The sequence below is a fragment of the Leucoraja erinacea genome, chromosome 28 (genome assembly GCF_028641065.1).
Source record: "Leucoraja erinacea ecotype New England chromosome 28, Leri_hhj_1, whole genome shotgun sequence".
Lineage (NCBI taxonomy): Eukaryota > Metazoa > Chordata > Chondrichthyes > Rajiformes > Rajidae > Leucoraja > Leucoraja erinaceus.
In genome coordinates this window covers 29,474,472-29,498,332 of record NC_073404.1, presented here as the reverse complement: position 1 = coordinate 29,498,332, position 23,861 = coordinate 29,474,472, and the positions used below count along the sequence as shown (strand labels likewise).

Sequence of the window (23,861 nt, the reverse complement as noted above, 5' to 3'; positions counted from 1 at the left end):
AACATAATTTTGTTTAGACCGAAAGGTCTAAATGACAATAAAGGAATCTAATCTAATCTAATCTAATTTCTACTAAAGATTATTATTTCTGCTACTTGGCTGAGTGACTCCACTTTTCTTCAGTACACTAGTTGTTAATTCATTTTACTTACTGCTTGATATAGCTGTCTGAAAAATAGTTAGGCAATTCCAAAGAAGAGCAAAACACAAAGAGTGGGAGGAACTCAGTGGGTCAGGCAGCATCTGTGGAGAGTAAAATGTAGTTTGAAGAAAGGTTCCGACTGTTTCTTCCCAGCCGTTATCAGGCAATTGAACAATCCTTTCATCAGCTAGAGTGCCAACCTCCCATCTACTATTTTACTTACTGCTTGATATAGCTGTCTGAAGAAGGGTTTCGGCCCGAAACGTTGCCTATTTCCTTCGCTCCATAGATGCTGCTGCACCCGCTGAGTTTCTCCAGCTTTTTTGTGTAACCTCCCATCTACTATACTTAATTATAGACCTTTGTACTATCTTTAATCAAACTTTATCTTGCACTAAATGTTGTACCCTTTATATTTTATCTGTACACTGTGGAGGGCTTGATTGTGATCATGACTGGATAGCATGCAACAAAAGCTTTTCACTTTACCTCAGTTCACGTGATAACAATAAACTAACCTAAACTAAACTAGACCCAAAACAGTTACTCCAGCATTTTGTGTCTTTATCTGTGGAGGGAATGGGCAGATGATGTTGCAGGTCAGTACCCTTCTTTAGTCTGATAAGTCTGAAGAAGGGTCCCGATCCAAAATGTAATCTGTCCATTCCCTACACAGATGCTGCCTGACCCGCTGCGTTCCTCCAGCACTTTGTGTTTTGCTCAAGATGCCAGCATCTTTGGTTGCTTGTCTAAACTATGAAGAAGATCTTGATGCCAAAGGTGTCAGTTCATTGAGTATTTCATCCTGAGGTGGTAATGCAAATGACATACCTTAGAACATGAAGATCAGAGATAATTGCCATGTTTCTTTTTGCTTAACTTGGACAACTCAGAGTTGCAGTTTTGAAAGGGATTGCACAGTGGCATAGCTGGTAGAGCTGCTGCTTCACAGTGCTAGAGACCTGAGGTTCGACCCTAACATAGTTATACAGCTTGGAAAAAGGCCCTTTGGCTCAACTCACCTATGCCAACCAACATGTCCCACCTACTTATCCCACCTCACTGCCTGTGGCCTATATCCCTTTGAAACGTATGATTGTTAAGGGCTTGGACACGCTAGAGGCAGGAAACATGTGCCCGATGTTGGGGGAGTCCAGAACCAGGGGCCACAGTTTAAGAATAAGGGGTAAGCCATTTAGAACCGAGACGAGGAAACACTTTTTCTCACAGAGAGTGGTGAGTCTGTGGAATTCACTGCCTCAGAGGGCGGTGGAGGCAGGTTCTCTGGATGCTTTCAAGAGAGAGCTAGATAGGCCTCTTAAAAATAGCGGAGTCAGGGGATATGGGGAGAAGGCAGGAACGGGGTACTGATTGGGGATGATCAGCCATGATCACATTGAATGGCGGTGCTGGCTCGAAGGGCCAAATGGCCTATTCCTGCACCTACTGTCTATTGTCTATTGTCTATAAACTTATCCTATCACTGTACCTGTCCAAATGTAATCTTAAAGTTAAGTGTTTCTTAAACTTGTCTTCTCTGGTTTCAGGTATCGGAGTGGCATTCGGGGTCACATGAAGGCTGTCGTCATGGATCTTCTCCGGCAGTATTTGAAGGTGGAGATTGAATTCCAGCAAGGTTTGTCCTGCCCTATCTAATTAACTCAGAATACTCGGAAACGCACACACTCTGGTGCACATCTTTTCCATTTGTGCATCTTCCCTATGAGTGCTCTTTTCATTGCTAGCTGTATTCATTCTGTGGCCTCTCCATTAACTTGACAGAATCAGAGGATAGTTACCATACGGAAGACCTTTTTACTGTACATGAGTAACCCAACTCATCTTATTTCCCTATCCCAACAAATTCTTTCAGGCATATATCCAGCTTTCTGTTGATTGCCTCAATTCATGAATACTGTACAAAAAGCCAAAAAAACTGCCAGTGTAAGAACATTTTATTTCAGTCACTGATCAGCCCCATCATTCCTCCTACAACCTTTTCCTGACATGCGTCACCAGACCATGAGTTTCGGTAAAGCATTTTGTCCCATTAATTTATCCCAGATAAGAATTACAATTTATAAACCACCTTCTCCTTTGAGTGTTTTACAACCTGATGAATAATGTCAGGATTAGTTTAGAGCGATACAGTGTGGAACCAGGCCCTTCGGCCTACCGAGCCCACACCGACCAATGATCACCCATTCACACGAGTGAAGAAGGGTTTCGGCCCGAAACGTCACCTATTTCCTTCGCTCCATAGATGCTGCTGCACCCGTTGAGTTTCTCCAGCTACCTACACACCAGGGGTGATTTACAGAGGCCAATTAAGCTGTAAAGTCTTTGGGATGCGGGAGGAAACTTGCGCCTGGAGAAATCTACGAGGTCATGGGGAGAATGTGCAAACTCCACACGACACCCGAGGTCGGGATCAAACCCAGGTCTCTTGCAACAGCACTTCCTGATGCGCACTGTGCCACCCTTGTTGAATGAAGTTTCCTGTGGCATTATGATAGAAATAGGTGCCAATTACAGCTGTTCCTCAACTGCAAGACATTGGAACAGAATGCCATTTTGGCCTATTGAGTATACTCTGCCATTCTATGGCTGACCAGTTTTTTCCCTCTCAACCTCATTCACCTGCCTTCTCTCCGTAGCCTTTGACGCTCTTACTAATTGAGAACTTATCAATCTCTGCTTTAAAACTACCCAATGTCTTGGCCTCCACAGCCGTCTGTGGCAATGAATTCCACAGATTAACCCCCTTTGGCTAAAGAAGTTTCTCCCCAGCAACCTCCTCCTTTGCTCCGCAGCAAAGGTGAGTAACATTGCATGTAAGAGCTCGGAGTCCAGCAATGAAGTTCTATTTCCCTCAGCATTCTTATGGTTCCTCTATATAGGCTTCCTTTCTCACTTTATATCATCAGCAAGTTTGTCCCATCGTGGCAAAGTGGCTGGAAATTCACAAACATTAGTTATTCGGGCACTGAAGAGTCACTAGAAAGAAGCAATCTTGAGGATGTCCTTCCGTGCTGAATTTGAACCCTAGATCCTGCACTCAATCTATTTCAGACATAAACCAGCCAGCCAGTTATAGTCTTACAGCATGGAAAAAGGCTGTTTGGCTTAACTTTCCAAGCTGACCAAGAAGCCCCACCCATGCTGGTCCCATTTGCCCGCGTTTGGCCCATATTCTTCAAAACCTTCACTATATATTGTTTGCGAAACATGGCCAGAGTACTGTAGAATCAGTGACAATTGACTCTCTTTGCAATGTTTAGTTGTGGTGGTGAAAATAATATTCTGCAACGACCAGGTTCAGGAATAGCTTACTTCCCCTCAGCCATCAGGCTATTAAACTTGGCTCGGACAAAACTCTGAACATTAATAACCCATTATTTGTTATTTGCACTTTATCAGTTTATTTATTCATGTGTTTTGTAGTCAATGCCTACTATGTTCTGTGTGCTGAAGCAAAGCAAGAATTTAATTGTCCTATCAGGGACCCATAACAATAAACTTGAACTTGAACTTGAATATTCAGATGAAAAATCTAATTGCAGCGATCAAGTGGAGATTTAAGCTGTGCTTTTAAAATTACTGTCAAAAAATCTCTGCATTGATTCTGTAATAAACGGATTTCAGCTCTACTGGGGCAGCATGGTGGCGCAATGGTAAAGTTGCTGCCTTACAGCGCCAGAGACCTGGGTTCGATCCTGACGACAGGTGCTGTCTGTATGGAGTTTGAACGTTCTCCCTGTGACCTATGTGGGTTTTCTCCGGGATATCTGGTTTTCTCCCACACTCTAAAGATGTACAGGTTTGTAGGTTAATTGGCGTGGTATAAATATAAATTATCCCTAATGTGTGTGTGTGTGTGTGTGTGTGTGTGTGTTATGTCCCAGGTAGAGTTAGTTTGTGGGGATTGTTAGTCAGCGTGGATTCGGTGGGCCTAAGGGCCTCTTTCCGCACTGTATCTCTAAACTGTACTAAACTAATTTGTGTAGAGAAAAATTGAAATCTCCTGAATTGTATTCTGGTTTTGAACATCAATGTGCCACTTGGTGGATATCTGGATTACAATTGATTTGCCACAAGATGGCACTAGCGTATTGTCTGATAATATTTAACAACAGACTGATTATGAATGGGTAACTGAAATATGTTCACTCTCCGTGCAGAAACAGAAACATTAATTGTATAGTTAACACACAATGTGCAGACTCTTGGGCAGTAAAAGTGCATTTCAAATAGAATCAACAAATTATCCAGCTTTGTTCCCTGCCAGTTTAATCCGCTAACTGTGGCCAGGTCAGTGCGACTGAGCTCTAATTAGCTCCAGCAGACAAGGGTAGAGTCTGTGACAATATGCATGTACATTCAGTAGGACTCATTCCATGGCCATGAATCTGAAGAAGGGAGATGCAGCCTGTCCCGCTGAGTTGCTCCAGCCGATAGAGTCCTTGCCATGGAATGGAGATGCAACATCCTGACCCCCGCTGAGTTGCTTTCCATGAGAATTTTGTGGCTATATTTAAGAGGGAGTTAGATGTGGTCCTTGTGGCTAAGGGGATCAGGGGGTATGGAGAGAAGGCAGGTACGGGATACTGAGTTGGATGATCAGCCATGATCATATTGAATGGCGGTGCAGGCTCGAAGGGCCGAATGGCCTACTCCTGCACCTAATTTCTATGTCTATGTTTCTATGCTGGAGTAACTCAGTGGATCAGACAGCATCTCTGGAGAACAAGGAATAGGTGACGTTTTGGAACGGGACCCTTCTTCAGACTAGGGGCCTTGGCAGGAAAGAGTCACAGAATCACACAGCACGGAAGCTGGCCCAAATGATCCGTGTCGACTATTAGTTAGTTGAGTTTATTATTGACATGTGTACCGAGGTACAGTGAAAAGCTTTTGTTTGCACGCTATCCAGTCATAGAAAATATTATATAAGATTACCATCAAGCTGTCCACAGTGTACACAGAAAGGATAATGGGTACTACATTAAGTGAAATGTTGAAATAAAGATTTAAAAGAGTGGAACGATTATAATGGATGATTGCAGAACCTCTTGTGGGAACAGAACACAGAGTTAGTTATGGGCCTGTCCCACTTGCCGATTTTTCAGGCAACTGCCAGCGACTCATAGTTGTAGCAGGTCGCCGAACAACCTACATCAAGCTATGCTCATTGGCGTCACACCCACTGTTGGCAAAAAAATTCCAACATGTTGAAAATTTAGCATCGACCAGAAAGAAGCAACGACTTTTTGCGTGACAGAGGAGACTATTCCCGGCGAACATGTGGCGACAAACTAGTCGCCTGTAGTTGCCTAAATGGGACAGCCCCATTAGCTCTGGTGCCACCTGGTCACATTTGGGCTAATGCAAGGGACTGCAAATGCTGAAATCTTGAGTAGAACAACAAGGAGTTGCAGTAATTCAGTGGATCCTGTTCCAAAACATGCATTGGTGACGTTTCAAGTCGGAACCCCTCTGGTAGGAGGAGATCATTTTGAAGAGCAATAACGGCACATTCATCAGGTTTAAATTGTGAAGAAAGTTTCCTTAAATTTGGAGTATATTCTTTGAATTTGAGTAAAAAAAAAGAATTTAGTGCGAGAAACTGCTGCAAAGATGAGGGTGCTATCTTAAATGAAAATGAAACAAAAGGCTAGGACTATTCCTTGGAGCGCAGGAGGCTGATGGGTGATGTTAGGTATAAGATCATGAGTGGAGTAGATAGAGTGAATGCACCGATAGTGTTTTCCCAGGGTAGGAGAATCATGAACCAGAGGACATCGGTTCAAGGTGAGAGGGACAAGATTTAATTGGAACCTGAGGGGTAACTTTGTCACGGAGTGTGGTGGGCACATGGAATAAGCTACCAGAGGAGGTGGTTGAGGCAGGTAATATTACAACTTTTACAGGTCACTTGGACTGGTACACGGGGCAGAAAGACTTTTGAGAGATATGGGCCAAACGTGGGAAAGTGGGACTAGCTGAGATGTGGCCATCTTGGTCGGCGTTGAGGAGTTGGGTTGAAGGGTCTGTTTCTTTGCTGCTTAATTCCATTACTTTATGACCTCTCGGTGATAAAATTGGGGAGCATTTTTTTTCACACCAAGGCTCATGAAGATGTGTTAAGGAACATGGGTCAAAGTTGTGTGAATGGACTTGAGGACAGATTTGTCATGATCATATTCATGTGGAACAGACTTGAGGAGTTGAATGAGCTGCAGCTGTTCTTATATGCAGCTGAACTCTCTGCCACAGAGGGTAGTCGAGGCCAGTTCATTGGCTATATTTAAGAGGGAGTTAGATGTGGCCCTTGTGGCTAAGGGGAGCAGAGGGTATGGAGAGAAGGCAGGTACGGGATACTGAGTTGGATGATCAGCCATGATCATATTGAATGGCGGTGCAGGCTCGAAGGGCCAAATGGCCTACTCCTGCACCTAATTTCTATGTTTCTATATATCGTTGTGTCAAGATAATAAAAACTGGAAGGCATGGCCCATGATTATATTTTGCCTTTCAGACAATTTTTTTCCCATTTTGTGGTTTGGTAGGTTCATGGTCCTTGGTGGCCCATGGTGTAGTTTGTGGCCCTGTATACAATGGAATAAAGGTGAAGATAAGACACAAAATGCTGGAGTAACTCAGCGGGTCAGGCAGCGTCTCTCGTGAAAAGGAATAGGTGATGTTTCGGATTGAGATGCTTCTTCAGACTTAGACACGGGAAAGGGAAACTAGAGGTATGAAAACGTACTGAGCAAATCAAAGCCAGCACCAATGATTCAGGAAAGGTGGAGCCCACAATGCTCCATTGTTGGCTGGCGAAGAGGTGATAACGAACGGATACGTATATTGAAACTAGCAAGACGACTAAGTTGAAGAACGGAGAGAGAGGGATTGTAAGGGTTACTTGAAATTGGAGAAATCAATATTCATACTGCTGGGTTGCAAGCTGCCCAAATGAAAGATGAGGTGCTGTTCCTCCAATTTGCATGTGGCCTCACTCTGACAGTGGAGGAGGCACACAACAGAAATAAACAATTAATAAACAGGAATAAGGATGAGACGGGCCAAACTGGGAATAGCACACAGAGGCAAGGTCTTTGTTCTTCAGAAAAATAATAAATGTACGTTGTGCTTCTAAGTGAAAACGGATCACCAAAGTTTGTTCCATGTGTAATCTTACCTTGGCAGCTTTATTTCATTATAAAGTAGACTTCAAAATCAAGAGTGTTTAAAAACTCTTTGGCCAAAACATTCAAAAGACAATACATTCATTAGGAAGGAACTATATGTTACGATCAAGACTTTGTGTGAAGAGATGCATAACTATGGATGATGCCGTAAGGTTTATTTGCAGACATCTGCTTCTTCCTGGATGTACTTGGAGTATTAATGAAATCAGACTTTACAGGCATTAAGAAGTGCTGAATAAAATATTGCGGCAAGTGGTGGCTACTATATTTAATCTACATGATTTATTCAGAAACATAAAATGGTTTAATTGGATTTGATAACTAAAATGTGGAATCTGCTGAGGCAGCTCAGGAACTGTAGTAGGTCTTGGAAAAAATAGTGGCAGGTCAGCGAGACTACAAAAGGGGACGGAAACAAATGCAAATGCGAGGAGAGCCTGAAAGACATTGGCCATTGGTGCCGTTGTATTGAGGAGAAGAAGCCAGAAACCATCCAAGAATGTGCAGAAAGGAACTGCAGATGCTGGTTTATTTTGAAGATAGGCACAAAGTGCTGGAGTAACTCAGGGGGTCAGGCAGCATCTCTGGAGAAAAAAGATGGGTGGTATTTTGGGTCGGAACCATACTTCAGACCGGAGAGAAGGGCCCTGACCTGAAACACCGCCCATCCTTTTTCACCAGAGATGCTGCCTGACCCGCCGAGTTACTACAGCACTTTGTGTCTATCTTAGCCATGCAAGAATGGTTGTGGGTTTGGCAAATATTGCAGCGTAGCTGTTAGTCAAAGAGAGGAAGGAAACACTTTTTGAGTGTATTGAACTTAGGATGCCAAGTTGGACACCACAAGCCCAAGGTTGACAATCTGATATTGTGTATCCTCAACGTTGAGTTCTGATCTTAACACATGGATAAAGAAGATGTAGACATACGGAAATGCAGATGTTGCTTTACAAAAAAAAGATACAGAGTGCTGAAGGTCAGGTCAGCAGGTCAGGCAGCATCTATGGGGAACATCGATAATTTGGGTTGTGACTCTTCTTCAGATTGAGTTTTGTTTTCACAAGTATCGGAGAATTGTCCAAGCTACAGAAATACTGCAGAGAAGACATGGACGATGAGAAATATCTGGAAACCTTTGAATTATTTTTATTTGTAATAAGGGTGCCCTAATCTGGGGCTCCCAATTCAATCAAAATGATTCTATTTATATCATAGACATTATCAGTAACCTGTATACCTGAGGAATCTCTGTATAGTACAGAATTAATTCTAAACCTTTATGAATTAAAAGCATTAAATATGCTCTACTCTTCCCACTATCAACAGGAAACTATTGATAGGTTGTAACATCGGTTTGTGGGACCAAGTTTGTTCATTGATTTTTCTCATGTTGAAAAATGATAAGGCAGCCTATCTTTCAAATGGAGAGAGATTTGAAAGGTTGTGATGTTCGGTGGGACTAGGGTGTCCTTGCATACAAACCACCAATCGTCAACCGGCAGCTTCAGCAAGCATTTAGAAATGTGCGTTGGTTACAGTTGGAACCTTTGATCTATTTATATTTATATTGCATCTTGGCGAGAACACATTTGGACTATATCTACACTTTTGGTCATCCTACCTAAGGAAGGATATCATTGTAAATGAAAGATTGCAGCAAAGGTTCCGCAGGTTGGTTCTTTGGACTGTGGATTTGTCAAATGAAGAGAGTTTAAGCATGTTCAGCCTGTACTCTTGAGTTTAGAAAAATAGGATGCAGAATGTCCCCTTTTTGAAATGTGTAGAGTCATGTGCCGCAGTCTCAAAATTAAAAGTTAGGATTAGAATCAGGTAATATATCTAAATTCAATGCATCCTTCATTGCATTTTTGCTGCCAGTCTCATATGTTTTTCAAAATTATTTTCACGAAGTCTTCAGGCCTCTCACTAAGTGTACAAAATTATTCTATGATTAACAAGATCTGCAAAAATCACTTCTCTCCAACCAGGTTTTTAGCTGGCTCATTGTCATTCAGGCTGTGTTTTGAGGGTATGTGGTGTAGATCTCAATTTGCGGTCCACCAGTTGTATGAGGCAGATTTGATGTGTCATTAGTTAGATCATTTGAGTGATGTTAAAATTGCTATGGCAGCCAAGCAGTTGAAAAGAGTTCAACGTTACAAAAATCCTATATTTCAGCAATAGTACTCGCAGAAAAAGGATACTATGTATTGGCTCAGCATCCTCTTGGTGCTGGTTTAATATTGAATTTATTCTTTAGCCTTTTGGTGAAAGATTTAAGGAGGCTGTCGAAGAGTTATGCAAAGCATATTTTGACTGTTTATAAAAGGCATTAGGGTACTGTCCATCTTAATATTCACATTGGATCTATTAAATGTTTTTTGGGAAATTCACATATACAGTTTCAGACATAAAACATAGTGCACCCAACAGTACTACTCAGGAATAGCTCTTCAGCCCACAACGTCTATGCTGAACCTGATGCCTGGATAAACTAATCTCCTCCGCACATGATCCACATCTCTTAATTCCCAGCATATCCATGTGCCTATCTAAGAGCCTTTTAAACGCCACTATCATATCTGTTTCCACCACCAACTCTGGCATCATCTTCCAGACATCCACTGCCCTCAGCGTTTAAAAAATAGCTGGCCCTGCACATTTCCTCTAAACTTTCCCCCCTCACCTTAAAGCTATGCCCTCTCGTCTTTGTTATTTCCACCTGGGGAATAATGTTGTGTTTATTTTCTTTTTCTTCCGTCTCAGTCTAGGGGTGGGTAATCTTGCTTGATTGTGGTTTATTTATATCTTGCTAAAGCTCTTTGGTGTATTCCCAAGATGACTGCTTTTTGTACTCAATCATTGATGGGCCATTCATCCATGAAATGCTGCATAGCCTGGCCTTAGCGAACGTTGTCCATTCATTTGAAAAAGATTCATGCAATAGATTGTCCACTTCTCCTGAGACCAGTTGTGTTCTATGAATGCTATGAATGAGATTATTTAGCCCTACACAGACCAATCGTTGGTTATCAACATTTCTGGCTTTTTAACACAATAATTATACTTGAGTTAGTGCCTTGACAAACAAACTCGGGGATGCTGTGTATCCCTTCAGAAGATTCAAATGGCTAATTGGACATTATTTATCAACACCGTAACCACCTTCCTGTTACAACACGTAGCAATGAACCATCCTATCACCAACTAGATTCAATAAATTAATTACCACAATACAAGTGCAAGAAACATGTAGTCCTTAGTGCAAGTAAAGACAGTGCATAGAAGTTCACAGCTGAGGTTAGTATTGTGTAGTGTTCAAGAGCCTGATGGTTGTTGGGAACAAGCTGTTCTTGAACCTGGTGGTCACGGTTTTTAGCCTCCTGTACCTTCATCCTGGTGGCTGGAGTGAAATTATGTGGGTCTTTGATTATATTAGTTGCCTCTTTGAGCCAGCACTTCCTATGGATCCCTTCGATGCTGGGGATGCCAGTAGCTGTCATGGACCATGCTGTATCTACCTCTCTCTGATCTCTTTCGTTCCTAGGTGTTAGAGTTGCCGAACTAGGTCTTCATACAACCAGTCAGTATGCTACCTACATCCATAGAAGTTCAAGAGAGCATTGTTGACATACCAAACACAGAACACTGAATAATTGTACGCCACATGATACATTTTGATAACTTCAACAACTTCTATGTTCGAAAGTGTGGCGAATTTGTCTCAGATTTGGAGTCCAAGTCTCAAATGATGAGGATTTCCCATAAGATAAATGGACATGTTTGAATTAGGAGGATGGGAAATGGCATTTTGAATCTGGAATTGGAGCAGAAATCTTACTCCTGCAACTCTTATCAGGTGTTGAATGTATTCTTCTCATTAAAGTTGATCTCTCTTTTCTCTGTTCCAACCATTTGCATCGATGAAGTATAGAAATTTACACTCCGCTCAGTCCGCCTAAACTTACCTGATCTCCTAACTGCCGAACACTTTAACTCCCCCTCCCATTCCCACACTGACTTTTCTGTCCTGGGCCTCCTCCATTGTCAGAGAGAGGCCCACCACAAATTGGAGGAACAGCACCTCCTATTTCGTTTGGGCAGCTTACACCCCAGCGGTATGAACATTGACTTCTTTAACTTCAAGTAACCCTTGCTTTCCCTTTCCCTCCATCCCTCCCCTTCCCAATTCTCTGACCAGTCTGATTGTCTCCAATTACATTTTATCTCTGCTTTGTTGTCACCTTCTCCCAGCTAACAATGATCTATTCTACATTTTCCTTGATCTCCATCCCCTTTGTCACATTTAACACCTTACACTTTCTTATCTATGCATGGAGTAACGTCACCCATTCCTCTCTCCAGGGATCCTGCCTCTCCTGCTGAGTTACTGCAGCATTTTTGTGTCTATAGAAATTTAAAGTTGTTAGACTGTCCACAGGAGGGAGCCAATTCTCCAGATCATGAAGAGTTTCAGTTACCCAGTTACAAGGACTGCAGATGCTAGTTTACAAAAAAACACACAGTGCTGGAGTAACGCAGCGGGTCAGGCAGCATTTCTGGAGGATATGGATTGGTAATGTTTTGGTCAGGATCTTTCGTTGGTGTGGTGTTAGTTTAAGTACCCACATTGGGAAAATACTGCCAGATGTGATGAGCTGAACAGTCACTTCTGCCCAATGGAATGACTTTTGTATGTGTTAGAGTTAAACCTTTATGGAGTGCCATGATTTGATGATAGTAATTTTGATTTAACTTTCTTATATCCAGTTTGACCAACTCTTACCTTGTTCCTGCACTTTAATCTCTGGGTTTACTGGTTGACCAAATATTCACCTCTGGTTAATGGTGGAGGACCTTATCAGTTGAAACCTTCAGTGGACTGTGACTAAGATATTTACTGTCTGAAAACAAAAACTTCCCTTGAACTTCCACACTTGGTTAAAGAGCTATTTACTATAAGACTGTTGTTCCACATCTTCTTATCAGTACAATATGTGGATGTGCTTCCTGCCTGTGCACGTGATCAAATAAGGCTGTGTGAAAAGCTTCCTATACTAGGCATATTGCCAAATCCTACTTGGCTATTTGTCTCTGTCTATGAATCATCTAATCTGTTCCAAAGCCGTGCAGGTACTTTAACAGAAAGTTCAGTTTCTTTTGCAGGCTGCATTGGAAAATGGAAAAACAGTGGCCTAAGTGGGGAAAATACTTGCAAACACTTACTTACACTTACTACCCAAACACTTACTACCTAATCACTTACTGACCCAAAGTACTTGTAATAAACGCCACCAGCATAATTAAGGACGAACCCCCGGGCACATCCTCACCTGCCTTCTCCCATCAGGCAAGAGGTAGAGAAGTGTGAAAACGCACACCTCCAGATTCTGGGACAGTTTCTTCCCAAGGCAACTTTGGTGATTGGTGAGTGTGGAATTCTCTGCCTCAGAGGGTGGTGGAGGCAGGTTCTCTGATGCTTTCAAGAGAGAGCTAGATAGGGTTCTTAAAAATAGCGGAGTCAGGGGATATGGGGAGAAGGCAGGGACGGGGTACTGATTGTGGATGATCAGCCATGATCACATTGAATGGCGGTGCTGGCTCGAAGGGCCAAATGGCCTTCTCCTGCACCTATTGTCTAACTGAACCATCCTGTCAGCGACTAGATTACCATCTACTTCACTGGAGACCCTCAAACTGTCTTTAATTGGACTACTGGATTTATTCTTGCACTAATCGTTATTCCTTATAACATATATCTATGCACTGTGGACGGCTCAATTGTAATTATGTATTGTATTTTCGCTGACTGGTTCGCATGCAACAAAAGCTTTTCACTGTACCTTGGTACACATGACAATTTACTAAATAATGAAACAAAGTGGTTTTAGGTGAATGTGCCACTTAAACACAGGCCCCCCGGTAGCAAAATAAGGTATAATTCACGCACAATTTTTGTAAACCAGTATGTAACTTGTAGGATAACGTAGAACTATTGTGAACAGGTGATCTATGGTTTGCATGGACTCAGTGGACTGAAAGGCCTGTTTCCATGGTGTATTTTTCAATCAATTCAATCAAAACTCCGTACAGTCAGCACCCATACGTAGGATCGAACCCAGGTCTCTGGTGCTCTTAAGGCAGCAATTCTGCGCCACCGAGCTATCTCCAATGTACTTAATTCTCAATGACTCAAGAATTGTATATATTTTAGTGTTATGGTTTAAATTATATGTTGCCTGCTTGGGATTTTGCTTTGCGTAGTTTTGGATTTTTATTTGATGGTCTGATCAGCATTTGGGTAATTTGCACAAAAATATATTTTGACAGAAAAATATAATTTGCATGAAATGTTTTTTATTTTGTTGGCTGAAGGTTGTTCCAAAGTCCTTTTAAATATTGTGGTGCTTCTTGAGGGTGATGAATTCACATTATAAAGATATTCACGACATTGGAATTCTTCTTAAGAGACTTGAGTGAAGTAAAATAAGAGGCAGAAAGAAAGCTTAAAAGATGTCTCTCGGAAAAAAAGTGTAGTGGCTGAAAAGATAGCCTTCGTGCTGGTTCCAGTAGGTGATACTTATCGTTAATATCTTTTTTAACCTCCAGGGCATTATGAGAAATGTGTCTTTATTCTACGAGAAGACCATAAAGCAGACATGACTACAGTCCTGAACTACATCTTCTCTCACGCCCAAGTCACTAAGAAGAACCTTCTTGTTACAATGCTTATTGTAAGTTGAGCTTTGTTATGGCCACAAATTCCAGCTTCCAGTGTGCTAATCTCGAGCGATAGGTCCATATAGTATTTCATGTGATTTTAAGTAATGCTTGCCCATAAGAATCTCATTATTCTAACACAAAGCAGTATTTCCTTTGAGATTTCTGAAGTAGCTTTGAGCCGGGCTGTTCATTTCTCATGTAATCATGCCGCGCTGATGGAGAGCGAAACGGCAGCTGTTCTCTTTGCAGGCCTTCAATTTTCTTCAGAGTCCAGTCATTGAAGTGTGTAATTACATGGGGGCATCGTGGAGGTGCTGGTCCTTTTCAAAGAGTGGGGAGCCTGCTTTGTTCACTGACATTGTGCGAGGGCAGGCTGTGCCCGTCTCTACTGCTGGCATTTTAAAAAGGACAAAAAAAGAGGAAACTTGCACGTTGATAATAAAAGAGCTCTTCGCCGAGCTCCTGGAAAAATAATTAAAGTGTGATTCATCAAATAAAGTGGATTTTATTTTCTTCGTTACATGTTGTTTGAAAGGCCCAGGTGATGTTGGTGACTGAATTTTATTAAGGTCACTTCATTAAATGCCTTTTCATTCAATTTTTTAATTAAAAAAAACAATATTGTATGAATTTTAATGTACAAATATTTGGCTTTACAAAAACAAGGAAGCAGGTATATTCATAAATCTTTTATCCGGTCCTTGGGGAATCAGTGCAATGTTGCCCTATTCTCTTGCAGTTCTTCGACACCTTTCTCATTGTGAGTTTAATCTTTGATTTTAAGTTATCCTTCTGCTTTTCCCAGTGTGTAAGTTTGAACATAAGCATTGTTTTGCAGCAGTCACAGTCAGTCACCACATTATCTCCCCCCCCAACACTTCCTAATAAGTTTTTGACAGGACTTTAGAGAGATGCCATTTAAATAAATGAAACATGCCTGTAACGGAACATTTCCCGTCCATGCTGTCATATCTTGGCAACCAAACATCTTGCAATGCGGAAATTGGCTTCAGGACAGAGTCACGAGGAAAATTGCAGATGCTAGACTCTTGAACAAAACACAACATGCTGGAGGCAGCATCTGCGGAGGGAGTTGATCAGATGACATTTCGAGTCAGGACCTTGTTTTCAGACTGAATCTAGTATGGGGAGGGGGGGGGGGGGCAAAGCGTGGCATGTGGTAGATTTTCAGAAGTTATTTGCATGAGATTGGAAGACATGTAGTCAATCATCATCCACTATTTGTCTTGATAAAAAGTGTTTATGTGTTTAAGTGTTTAACCATTTGTGCTGATACACCTGTTTTTGAGAGGTGACTTTTCAGGTTGGGAACCTCTCCTATCCATTTTCTGCAGAGGTGCTGCCTGACCCACTGCCATTTGTGTCCGTTCGGTATAAACCAGCATCTGCAATTCTTTTTTATTACATTCTGTCTTTGAGAATCACTGGAGAGGATTTTCTTAAACTTATGTTCGTAAGTCATAGCAGTGGAAGTAGGCCATTCGGCCCATCGAGTCTACTCCGCCATTCAATCATGGCTGATTTATCTCTCCCTCTCAAGCCCATTCTCCTGCCTTCTCCCATAACCTTTGATATCCCCACCAATCAAGTATGCCAATTTCTGCCTTAAAACACAGGAGTGTTAAGTGCAGGAGTAGGCCATTCGGCCCTTCGAGCTAGCACCGCCATTCAATGTGATCATGGCTGAACATCCACAATCAGTACCCCGTTCCTGCCATCTCTCCATATCCCTTGATCTCACTAATTCACAACTCTCTGGGTGATTTATTTTTTCCCTCATCTCAGTTCTAAATGGCCTACCCCTTATTCTTAAAATAGATCCAGAATCTGGGGCGGTGCCCCTGTTCTTGCTCCCACCTAGGCTCTAAGTGCAGGGCCAAGCATATTGACCCGTGTGTCCAGGAGCCCAGCATCAAGGACTAGGTGGCAAGTGAATGGCATTGGAAAGACACATGGATAGAAAATGTTTCGATGGATGCGAGTTGAATGAGGGCAAATTTTAGTTTGAAAGATACAGCATAGAATCTTATGGCCCATTGCGTCCATGGTGACCATCGATCACCCCTACACAAGTTCTGTTTTATCCCACTTTTGCGTTCTGCACACTAGGGGAAATTTACAGGAGCTGATTAACCTGCAGACCTGCATGTCTTTGGAATGTAGGAGGAACCCAGAGCACTCAGAGAAAACCCACGTATTCACAGGGAGAACGTACAAACTCCACACAGACAGCATCCAAGGTCCAGGTCTCCGGTGCTGTGAGGCAGCAGCTCTACCGCTGTGCCTCTGTGCTTCCCATTGTACCTAGGGACTAGGTTAGATGGGGCATCATGGTTGGGGCAAGTTGGGCCAAAGGGCCTGTTTCTGTGCTGCATGAGTCTAAGTGACCTTGGATGGTCTTCTTTTGAGGCCCCACCTCCAGATAGGCTTTGACAGAAAACTGGTTGGAGCTTTGCCTGTCATAGTCTCTGACTGGCTTTAAGGACTTTTAAAACTTGCATTCAGACATTATAGTCAGGAACAGCAACTAGGTTCATTGAGATCCTTTTTGGCATAGTTCAGTAACAATCGTATTATACATCAGCACAATATTAAGTACAAGAATGTAGGAATATTAGATTACACTGTGGCAGTAGACAAGTGTCACCTAGTTTCCCATGCCATTTTGTATGATTCAAGTCCAAAGTAGTTAAAAATGTCGTCTTAACTTGGCCATGAAAGCCCGTTGTCCTGGTGGCGGCACTGGGTCGGCCTGGCCAGGTGATGTTGGTGTTTTATTCTAATTGGTAATTTTTTCAGGGTATTCAATCTAATTATTCTAGCGCAGAGCACACTGGCAGATATTCCAGCCCCATCTCTGATCCTCAGATCAGATGCGGGGCTAAAACTGACTTTTACTGTCCTGCTGAGAAAATACACTTGTAGTGTCTTAAATAAGAAATAGCCTGTATGCCTCTACAGTATGGTATAAAGTAAATTGTGATTATAATGCCACACAAATAATATGTTATACTGCTGACTGATTGGAAGTTTTTATTCAAAGGGCAGAAGCTTTAAGAGGCTGTGATGAATACAACTGAATTACTGCTTAATTTGATGTTTACATTTTATTTGTGTTGATTTGACCACAGCCACTACAGTTAATTCTTCATGCTAAATCATTTTTTATTTCATTTGGGGTTTTTTTTGGAAAAAGCATTTGTATTTCTGATTTTTTTCTTTTTACACATGTTTGTCTTCAGGATCAGTTGTGTGGACGGGATCCTACCCTGACCGACGAGCTGATTGCTATCCTAACTGAGTTAACGCAACTGAGCAAGACCACCAATGCAAAAGTGGCTCTCCGAGCTCGGCAGGTGCAGATGAAATATCCGACTTTGTGTGCTTTTTGAGATTATATTCTATCTTGTGTATCAGAATCCTGTCTGGAATAGAGCGTTATAGCTACTGGGAGAGGTTGGACAAACATGGAGTGTTTTCTCTGGAACATTGGAAGTGGAGAGGAGACCCGATGGAGGTGTATACAATTATGAGAGGCATAGATAGGGTAGAGAGACAGAACCTTTTTTTCCCATGGTGGAAATGTGAAAGATTAGAGGGCGTAGCTTGAGAGGTGCAAAGTATAAAGGAGATTTGTGGGGCAAAGTTTAATAGAAATGGGCAGTTGGTATTTTACATGGGGTGGTGGGTGCCAGGAATGGTGGGGAACGTCATTTTCAGAATGCAACAACTTGCTTTTATTTAGTGCTTTTAAACTGAAAAAGTATCACAAATGCTTTACAGAGGCATAATCACACATACGCGGGCACATCGCGATTTGGGAAAGGAAGATGAAAGAAAGCAGATTGATCAGAGATGAGTTTTGATTAACTTCTTGAAGGTGAAGAAGTTGGAGGTATTTAGGTGACTAAAGACACATGAAAGATTGCTTAAATTTAAAAAAAAAAGTAATTTAATGTGGAATGGGAAGTCCTTTTACGTGACTCTTTGCATGGCATTGCATACTCCTGGTATCAAACCATCTTTGTTTTGGAAATAAAATGTGTCCTTCACCATTCATTTACATTCTAACAGATGCCCACCTCACTTCTACTGTGCTCTTGTAATGGCAGTTCATGAGAGTGAAATCAGCATGGCCACTCTTCTTCTTATCGAATCCACGCACAAGATTAGAAGTTGTTCAGCCAGAGCTGAACACACTTCTCGGCATCTGCTTACAATGGTGTCTGTCTTGTGTGTGGTGGTGGAAACAGGGCCGCGACGTGAACGCTCTTTCCTTGACCCCAGCATGGCCACTTACAATGCATCTAAAACTGGAGTGCAAGTTTTCCTTGTGTTAATTTTCAGTCTTTTTAATTGCCTGAAGCAGTTATTGTTAGAGATTATTAAATAACATTGGTTCTTTTGAATCCGTGTTATTAATGTTAGTTGAAGGACGCAAAGTGCTGGAGACCTGAACCTGAAGAAGGGTCTCGACCCGAAACGTCAGCTATCTATGTTCTCCAGTGATGCTAAGTTACTCCAGCACTTTGTGTCATTTTGTGCAAACCGGCACCTGTAGTTCCTTGTTTCTAATTTCAGCTGAATGGAAGGTTTCATTTGAAAATGCACTAATGTAACGCATCTTTTCTTTGTGCGGCCTCCCTTCCAAGGTTCTGATTGCATCGCACTTGCCCTCTTATGAGCTGCGTCACAATCAGGTGGAGTCCATCTTCCTCTCAGCCATTGATATGTACGGGCATCAGTTCTGCATCGAGAACCTTCAGGTAATTGCAGCTCCTGCCTATACTGCCACTGGATAAAGTAGTTCTGTGATTGTGCTTCTGACCAAGTGGACTTGCAGTCCTCTCTGCTGCTGTTGCCAGATGTGAGTGTAGTGGAACTTGCATATAGCCTGTTTCTCTTACAAATATAGACACTCTGGTCAAATGCCATTGGTGTTTGTGGGCGCATGTAGGCTGCCCCTTTTCCCAATGATTAATTGTCTCAAGACAGCGAGAAATTGCAGTGGGATGTGCATGTAGGCTAGTCCATCACACAGACCAGACTCCCCACCATCGATTCCATTTACACATCATGCAGACTGAAGAAGGGTCTCAACCCAAAACGTCACCCATTCCTTCTCTCCAGAGATGCTGCCTGTTACTCCAGCATATTGTGTCTATCTTCGGTGGGCAGAAGGGCTTAACTAAAAATGACTATAATAAATATAACCTAACCTAACCACTTTGGAACATTTGAATCGGATTTTCAGTAAAACGTATACATAAAACGTAAAGAGATACATAAATATATTTGAATTTAAAATAAAAACAGGATTTGTAAGTTTAAAAAGGGGCTTGATTTATGTCTTGTGAACGATGATCAAATGATTACTTCCCTTGCTCCCTGTGTCTGTCGGCTGAACATATTTGGTGACCTCCTTTTAATGCGAGTCATCATCCTCTGCTCATTGAATGCTTCGTTTTATATGCGTCAAATCAAAAAAAGCTCAGTAAGTTTAGTGTGCATTTTCTGAAAAGCCAAGCAATTTCTCATGTTCCTTCATACCCCCCCCCACTAAGAATGAACAGTCTGCAAGGTAAGAATTTTTTTTTAGAAATAGAGCAAAATTAATTGCATCCATACACGAGTGCCAGTTTTCACCAACTCAAACGTTCCTGAGCGCTTTATTCAAGTATGATTACCAGGAAAAATGACGGCCTATTTGTGATTGGAAGTTAATCTCAAGTAACAATACTATATTACCAGATAAGTGTTGTAATTAATGTTGGCTAGGACAATGTGAGGATTTCAATGCTTTTTGAAAATGAGATGGAATAATTGTTTTAATTTGAAATTAGTTTGACATAATATGTAACTATTTCAGAAATATTAAAAAAAATCATGGGTCGTATTTCCATTTCTAAGATTATTGAAACGTTCTTGTATTTTGCTGGTTGCAGAAGCTGATCCTGTCAGAGACGTCCATCTTTGATGTTCTTCCCAATTTCTTCTATCACAGTAACCAAGTGGTGAGAATGGCAGCGCTGGAGGTTAGTCTTGCACTTAGTTAATTGAGGAATGCCATTGGTGTTTTGAGGGGGATTATTGAGTTGCTGGTTGTATTGAAAGAGAGGAATCCTAAATTGTCTTTTAATATTTCCTATTTGGTTTTCTTCCCAGCCTCCTGAAAGAGTTGGCCTATATTGAGCACACAAAAAACTGCAGGGGCTGGAATCTTGAGCATAAAAAACATGCTGGAGGACTTTATCACGAGGGAATGGACAAATGACATTTTGGATCCCAAACATTGTCTGTCCATTTCCACCTTCAGATTCTACCTGACCCACTGAGTTCCACCAGCACTTTGTTTTTTGAACTCTATTGGGCAATGCTTTGAAGGGGCAACCAACCTTTCATTCTTTGCCACAGAAGGCTGTGGAGGCCAAGTCATTGGGTATTTTTAAGGTGGAGATTGACAGATATATGATTGGTAAAGGTGTCAAGGTTATGGGGCGCACACAGGAGAATGTGGTGGAGGGAAAGATAGATCAGCCATGATTGAATGGCAGAGTAGGCTCGATGGGCCGAATGGCCTCATTCTGCTCCTATAACCTATGAACGTGAACTTTTGAAAATGTGTCTGTCTCGATTCGTTTTTTGGTTCTGGGAGAACTAGATGTCTGGAAAAAATGACTCTTCGAAACTGCTATAAGATCTGCCAAATATCATCTGACACTCCAAATTGTCCACTCCCCTCCCCAATCCCCACAATTTTACATTTTGCTGACATCAAAAAAATCCTTTGATTTGAGTTGTGTGTACATTATGATTGCAAATCTCCATCCAAGAGGGCTATGGAATTTCAAAGACTCTCAACTCTCTAAGTGATTTCTTCTCTCAGCCCAAAATGCCGCTTAGCTGGAGAGTAGGCTCTGACCCTTCAGCAATGGGTAACATCCAGTGTCTGCAAATAAGTGAATAGAGGGGCAGCAGCGGTAGAGTTGCTGCCTCACCGTGCCAGGGACACGGGTTCAATCCTGACTACGGGTGCTGTCTGTACGCAGTTGGTACGTTCTCCCTGTGACCTGTGTGGGTTTTCTCCGGGCGCTCAAGTTTCCTCCCACACTACAAAGATATGCAGGTTTGTTGGCTAATTGGCTTGGTAAAATTGTAAATCGTCCCTAGTGAGTAGGATGGTGTCAGTGTGCGGGGATCGCTGGTCGTCACGGACTCGGTGGGCTGAAGGGCCTGTTTTCACGTTGTATCTCTAAACTAAACTAATCTAAGCTGGATAACGGGGACATGTCAAATAGAATAAAATAATGTGCCTGTATTGCCTCTGTAATGTGTTTAGTTGACAGACTTTGATATTGTGCCTGTCATCTTTGTGCAGGTTTATGTGCGAAGAGCCTACATTGCATACGAGTTGAACAGTGTACAGCATCGGCAGCTGCAGGATGGAGCATGCATTGTGGAGTTTCAATTCATGTTGCCAACATCTCACCCTAACAGGTAAACATCCTCCCGGGAGCGAGTCTGCTGCTACATTGTGGCAGTGGAAGGCAGCAAATGGAGACTCACCAACCCACAGCACAACAAGCGCATACCAATTTGGCTGAAAAAGTCATAGTGCTGGAGTAACTCAGCGGATCAGACAGCATCTCTGGAGAACATGGATAGGTGACATTTTGAGTTAGGGCTCTTTAGACCATTAGATTTTAGAGATACAGCGTGGAAATAGGCTTTTCAGCCCACTGAGTCCACGCCGACCAGCGATCACCCTGTACACTAGCACTATCCTACACAGTCCTACAATTTGCTGAAGCCAATTGACCTACAAACCTGAATGTCTATGGAGTGTGGGAGGGAACCGGAGCACCCAGAAAAAACAACGTGGTCACAGGGAGAACGTTCAAACTCCACATAGACAGCACTGATGTAGTCAGGATTAAACCCGGGTCTCTGGCGCTGTAAAGCAGCAACTCTACTACTGCATTACTGTGACGCCACTTCTTTAGACTGATTATAGGGGGCGGGGAGTTGAAAGCTGGAAGAGAGGAGTGGCAGGACAAAGCTTGGCAGGTAAGAGGCTTGCACAGCCAGGCTTTGTCCTGCCTCTCCTCTCTTCCTCCCCTATAATTAGTCTGAACCATCGCCTATCCATGTTCTCCAGAGATGCTTCTTGACCCACTGAGTTACTCCAGCACACCGTGTGGTTTTTTTTTTTTGTAAAACAATATCTGCAGTTCCTTGCATCTACCAATTCAGCGAGACAGTGGCAAATATGGTCAATTCATTTTAACATTGGTGTTGAATAAAATAAGTAATTTTAGATCTGTGTTTTATGTAATTAGTGCATTCATTAGGATCGACACTTGTGTTTGCATCCTGGGAAATTAATATACTGCAACGCAGGTGTGGGAAAGAGAAATAGAATAATTATTTATGTTTGGGTTCATGTTTATTATTGTTACGTGTACTGAGGTACAGTAAAAAGCTTTGTTTTTCATGCTATCCATCCCAATCCGATCAGAGACAGGGGCAGCACATTGACACAGCGGTAAAGTTGCTGCTTTACAGCACTAGAGATCCGGGTTCAATCCTGACCTCGAGTTCGCACGTTCTCCCTGTGATCACGTGGGTTTTCCCCGGGTGCTCCGGTTTCCTCCCACATTCCAAAGATGTGCAGGTTTGTAGGTTAATTGGCTTCTATAAAGTAGGATAGAACTAGTGTATGGATGACCGCTGATCGTCACAGACTTTCCATGCTATATCTCCAAACTAACATAATCAACGACAAGTCTTAGCCCTGACACTCCCTCTTCTCCCATCTCTCATCAGGCAAGAGGTTCAGAGGTGTCATAACTCATACCTCCAGATTCAAGTGACAATTTCTTCCCAATTGTTATCAGGCAACTGAACCATCATGTCACCAACTGGAGAGCAGTCCATCTTCCTCATCAGAAACCATACAACTATTTTTAATTGGACTTTACTGGACTCTATTTATCACTAAACATTATTCCCTTTACACTGTATCTGTACACTGTGGACAGCTTGGTTGTAAACGTATTGTCTTTCCGCTGACTGGATAGCACTCAAGAAAATACCTTTTCACTGTCGTCCGTTACATATGACAATAAACTAAATTAAAAGATACTACTATACATAAGTACAATTAAGTCAAACTTAAGTACAATAGGTAGAACAAAGAGAAAGATACAGATTGCAGAATATAGGTCTCAGCAATTGTAGCACATCAGTTTCATAGACAAAGTCCAATGTCTGCAATTAGTAGAGGTGAATCGGACACTATCTTAACTTATGGAAGGACAGTTCAGAAGCCCAATAAGATTCCTGAAGTACTTGTCTCTGCTTTGCCTCCAGTTCATGTTCATAGTGACCAGTCTCGAGTGGTTTGGAGATTTCATCAGTGGAATAACTGCTGGTATGGACTTGGGAGCAGTTTGTGCCCTCCCTCCCTGGTTTGTCTCGATGCTCTCTACAGTTGTTTTCCTTTTAATTTAATGAATGCACTGACAACTATACTGTAATAACTCATATCTACAATCCTTTTTTTTTGTTCAATACCAACCTGATTTTACTTTGCAAGAGTGAATTGGGCATATTTGCAATTGCCCAGGCAGATTTTAAATTTATTTATTTAGAATGAAAATATTGGGTTTCTGAGAGTGATTTATGTTTTCTTATATTTTTCTTCTAATGAAACACTGTTTCAACGTACATAACTGCACAGAACAAGATCTGTGCATTGGCCT

The 23,861-nt window shown here is 42.0% G+C and overlaps 1 protein-coding gene across 2 annotated transcripts in view; it reads left to right on the top strand.

Moving 5' to 3' along the window:
- acaca (acetyl-CoA carboxylase alpha) overlaps positions 1 to 23,861 on the top strand; it is a 212,138-nt gene that overhangs the window by 49,359 nt on the left and 138,918 nt on the right. For both annotated transcript variants that reach the window (XM_055658137.1, XM_055658138.1), the window contains 6 exons: positions 1,690 to 1,778; positions 13,963 to 14,087; positions 17,340 to 17,453; positions 18,750 to 18,863; positions 20,043 to 20,132; positions 21,476 to 21,594. In XM_055658137.1, the coding sequence (XP_055514112.1) occupies positions 1,690 to 1,778; positions 13,963 to 14,087; positions 17,340 to 17,453; positions 18,750 to 18,863; positions 20,043 to 20,132; positions 21,476 to 21,594 (651 nt within the window). The remainder of the gene's footprint in view (positions 1 to 1,689; positions 1,779 to 13,962; positions 14,088 to 17,339; positions 17,454 to 18,749; positions 18,864 to 20,042; positions 20,133 to 21,475; positions 21,595 to 23,861) is intronic.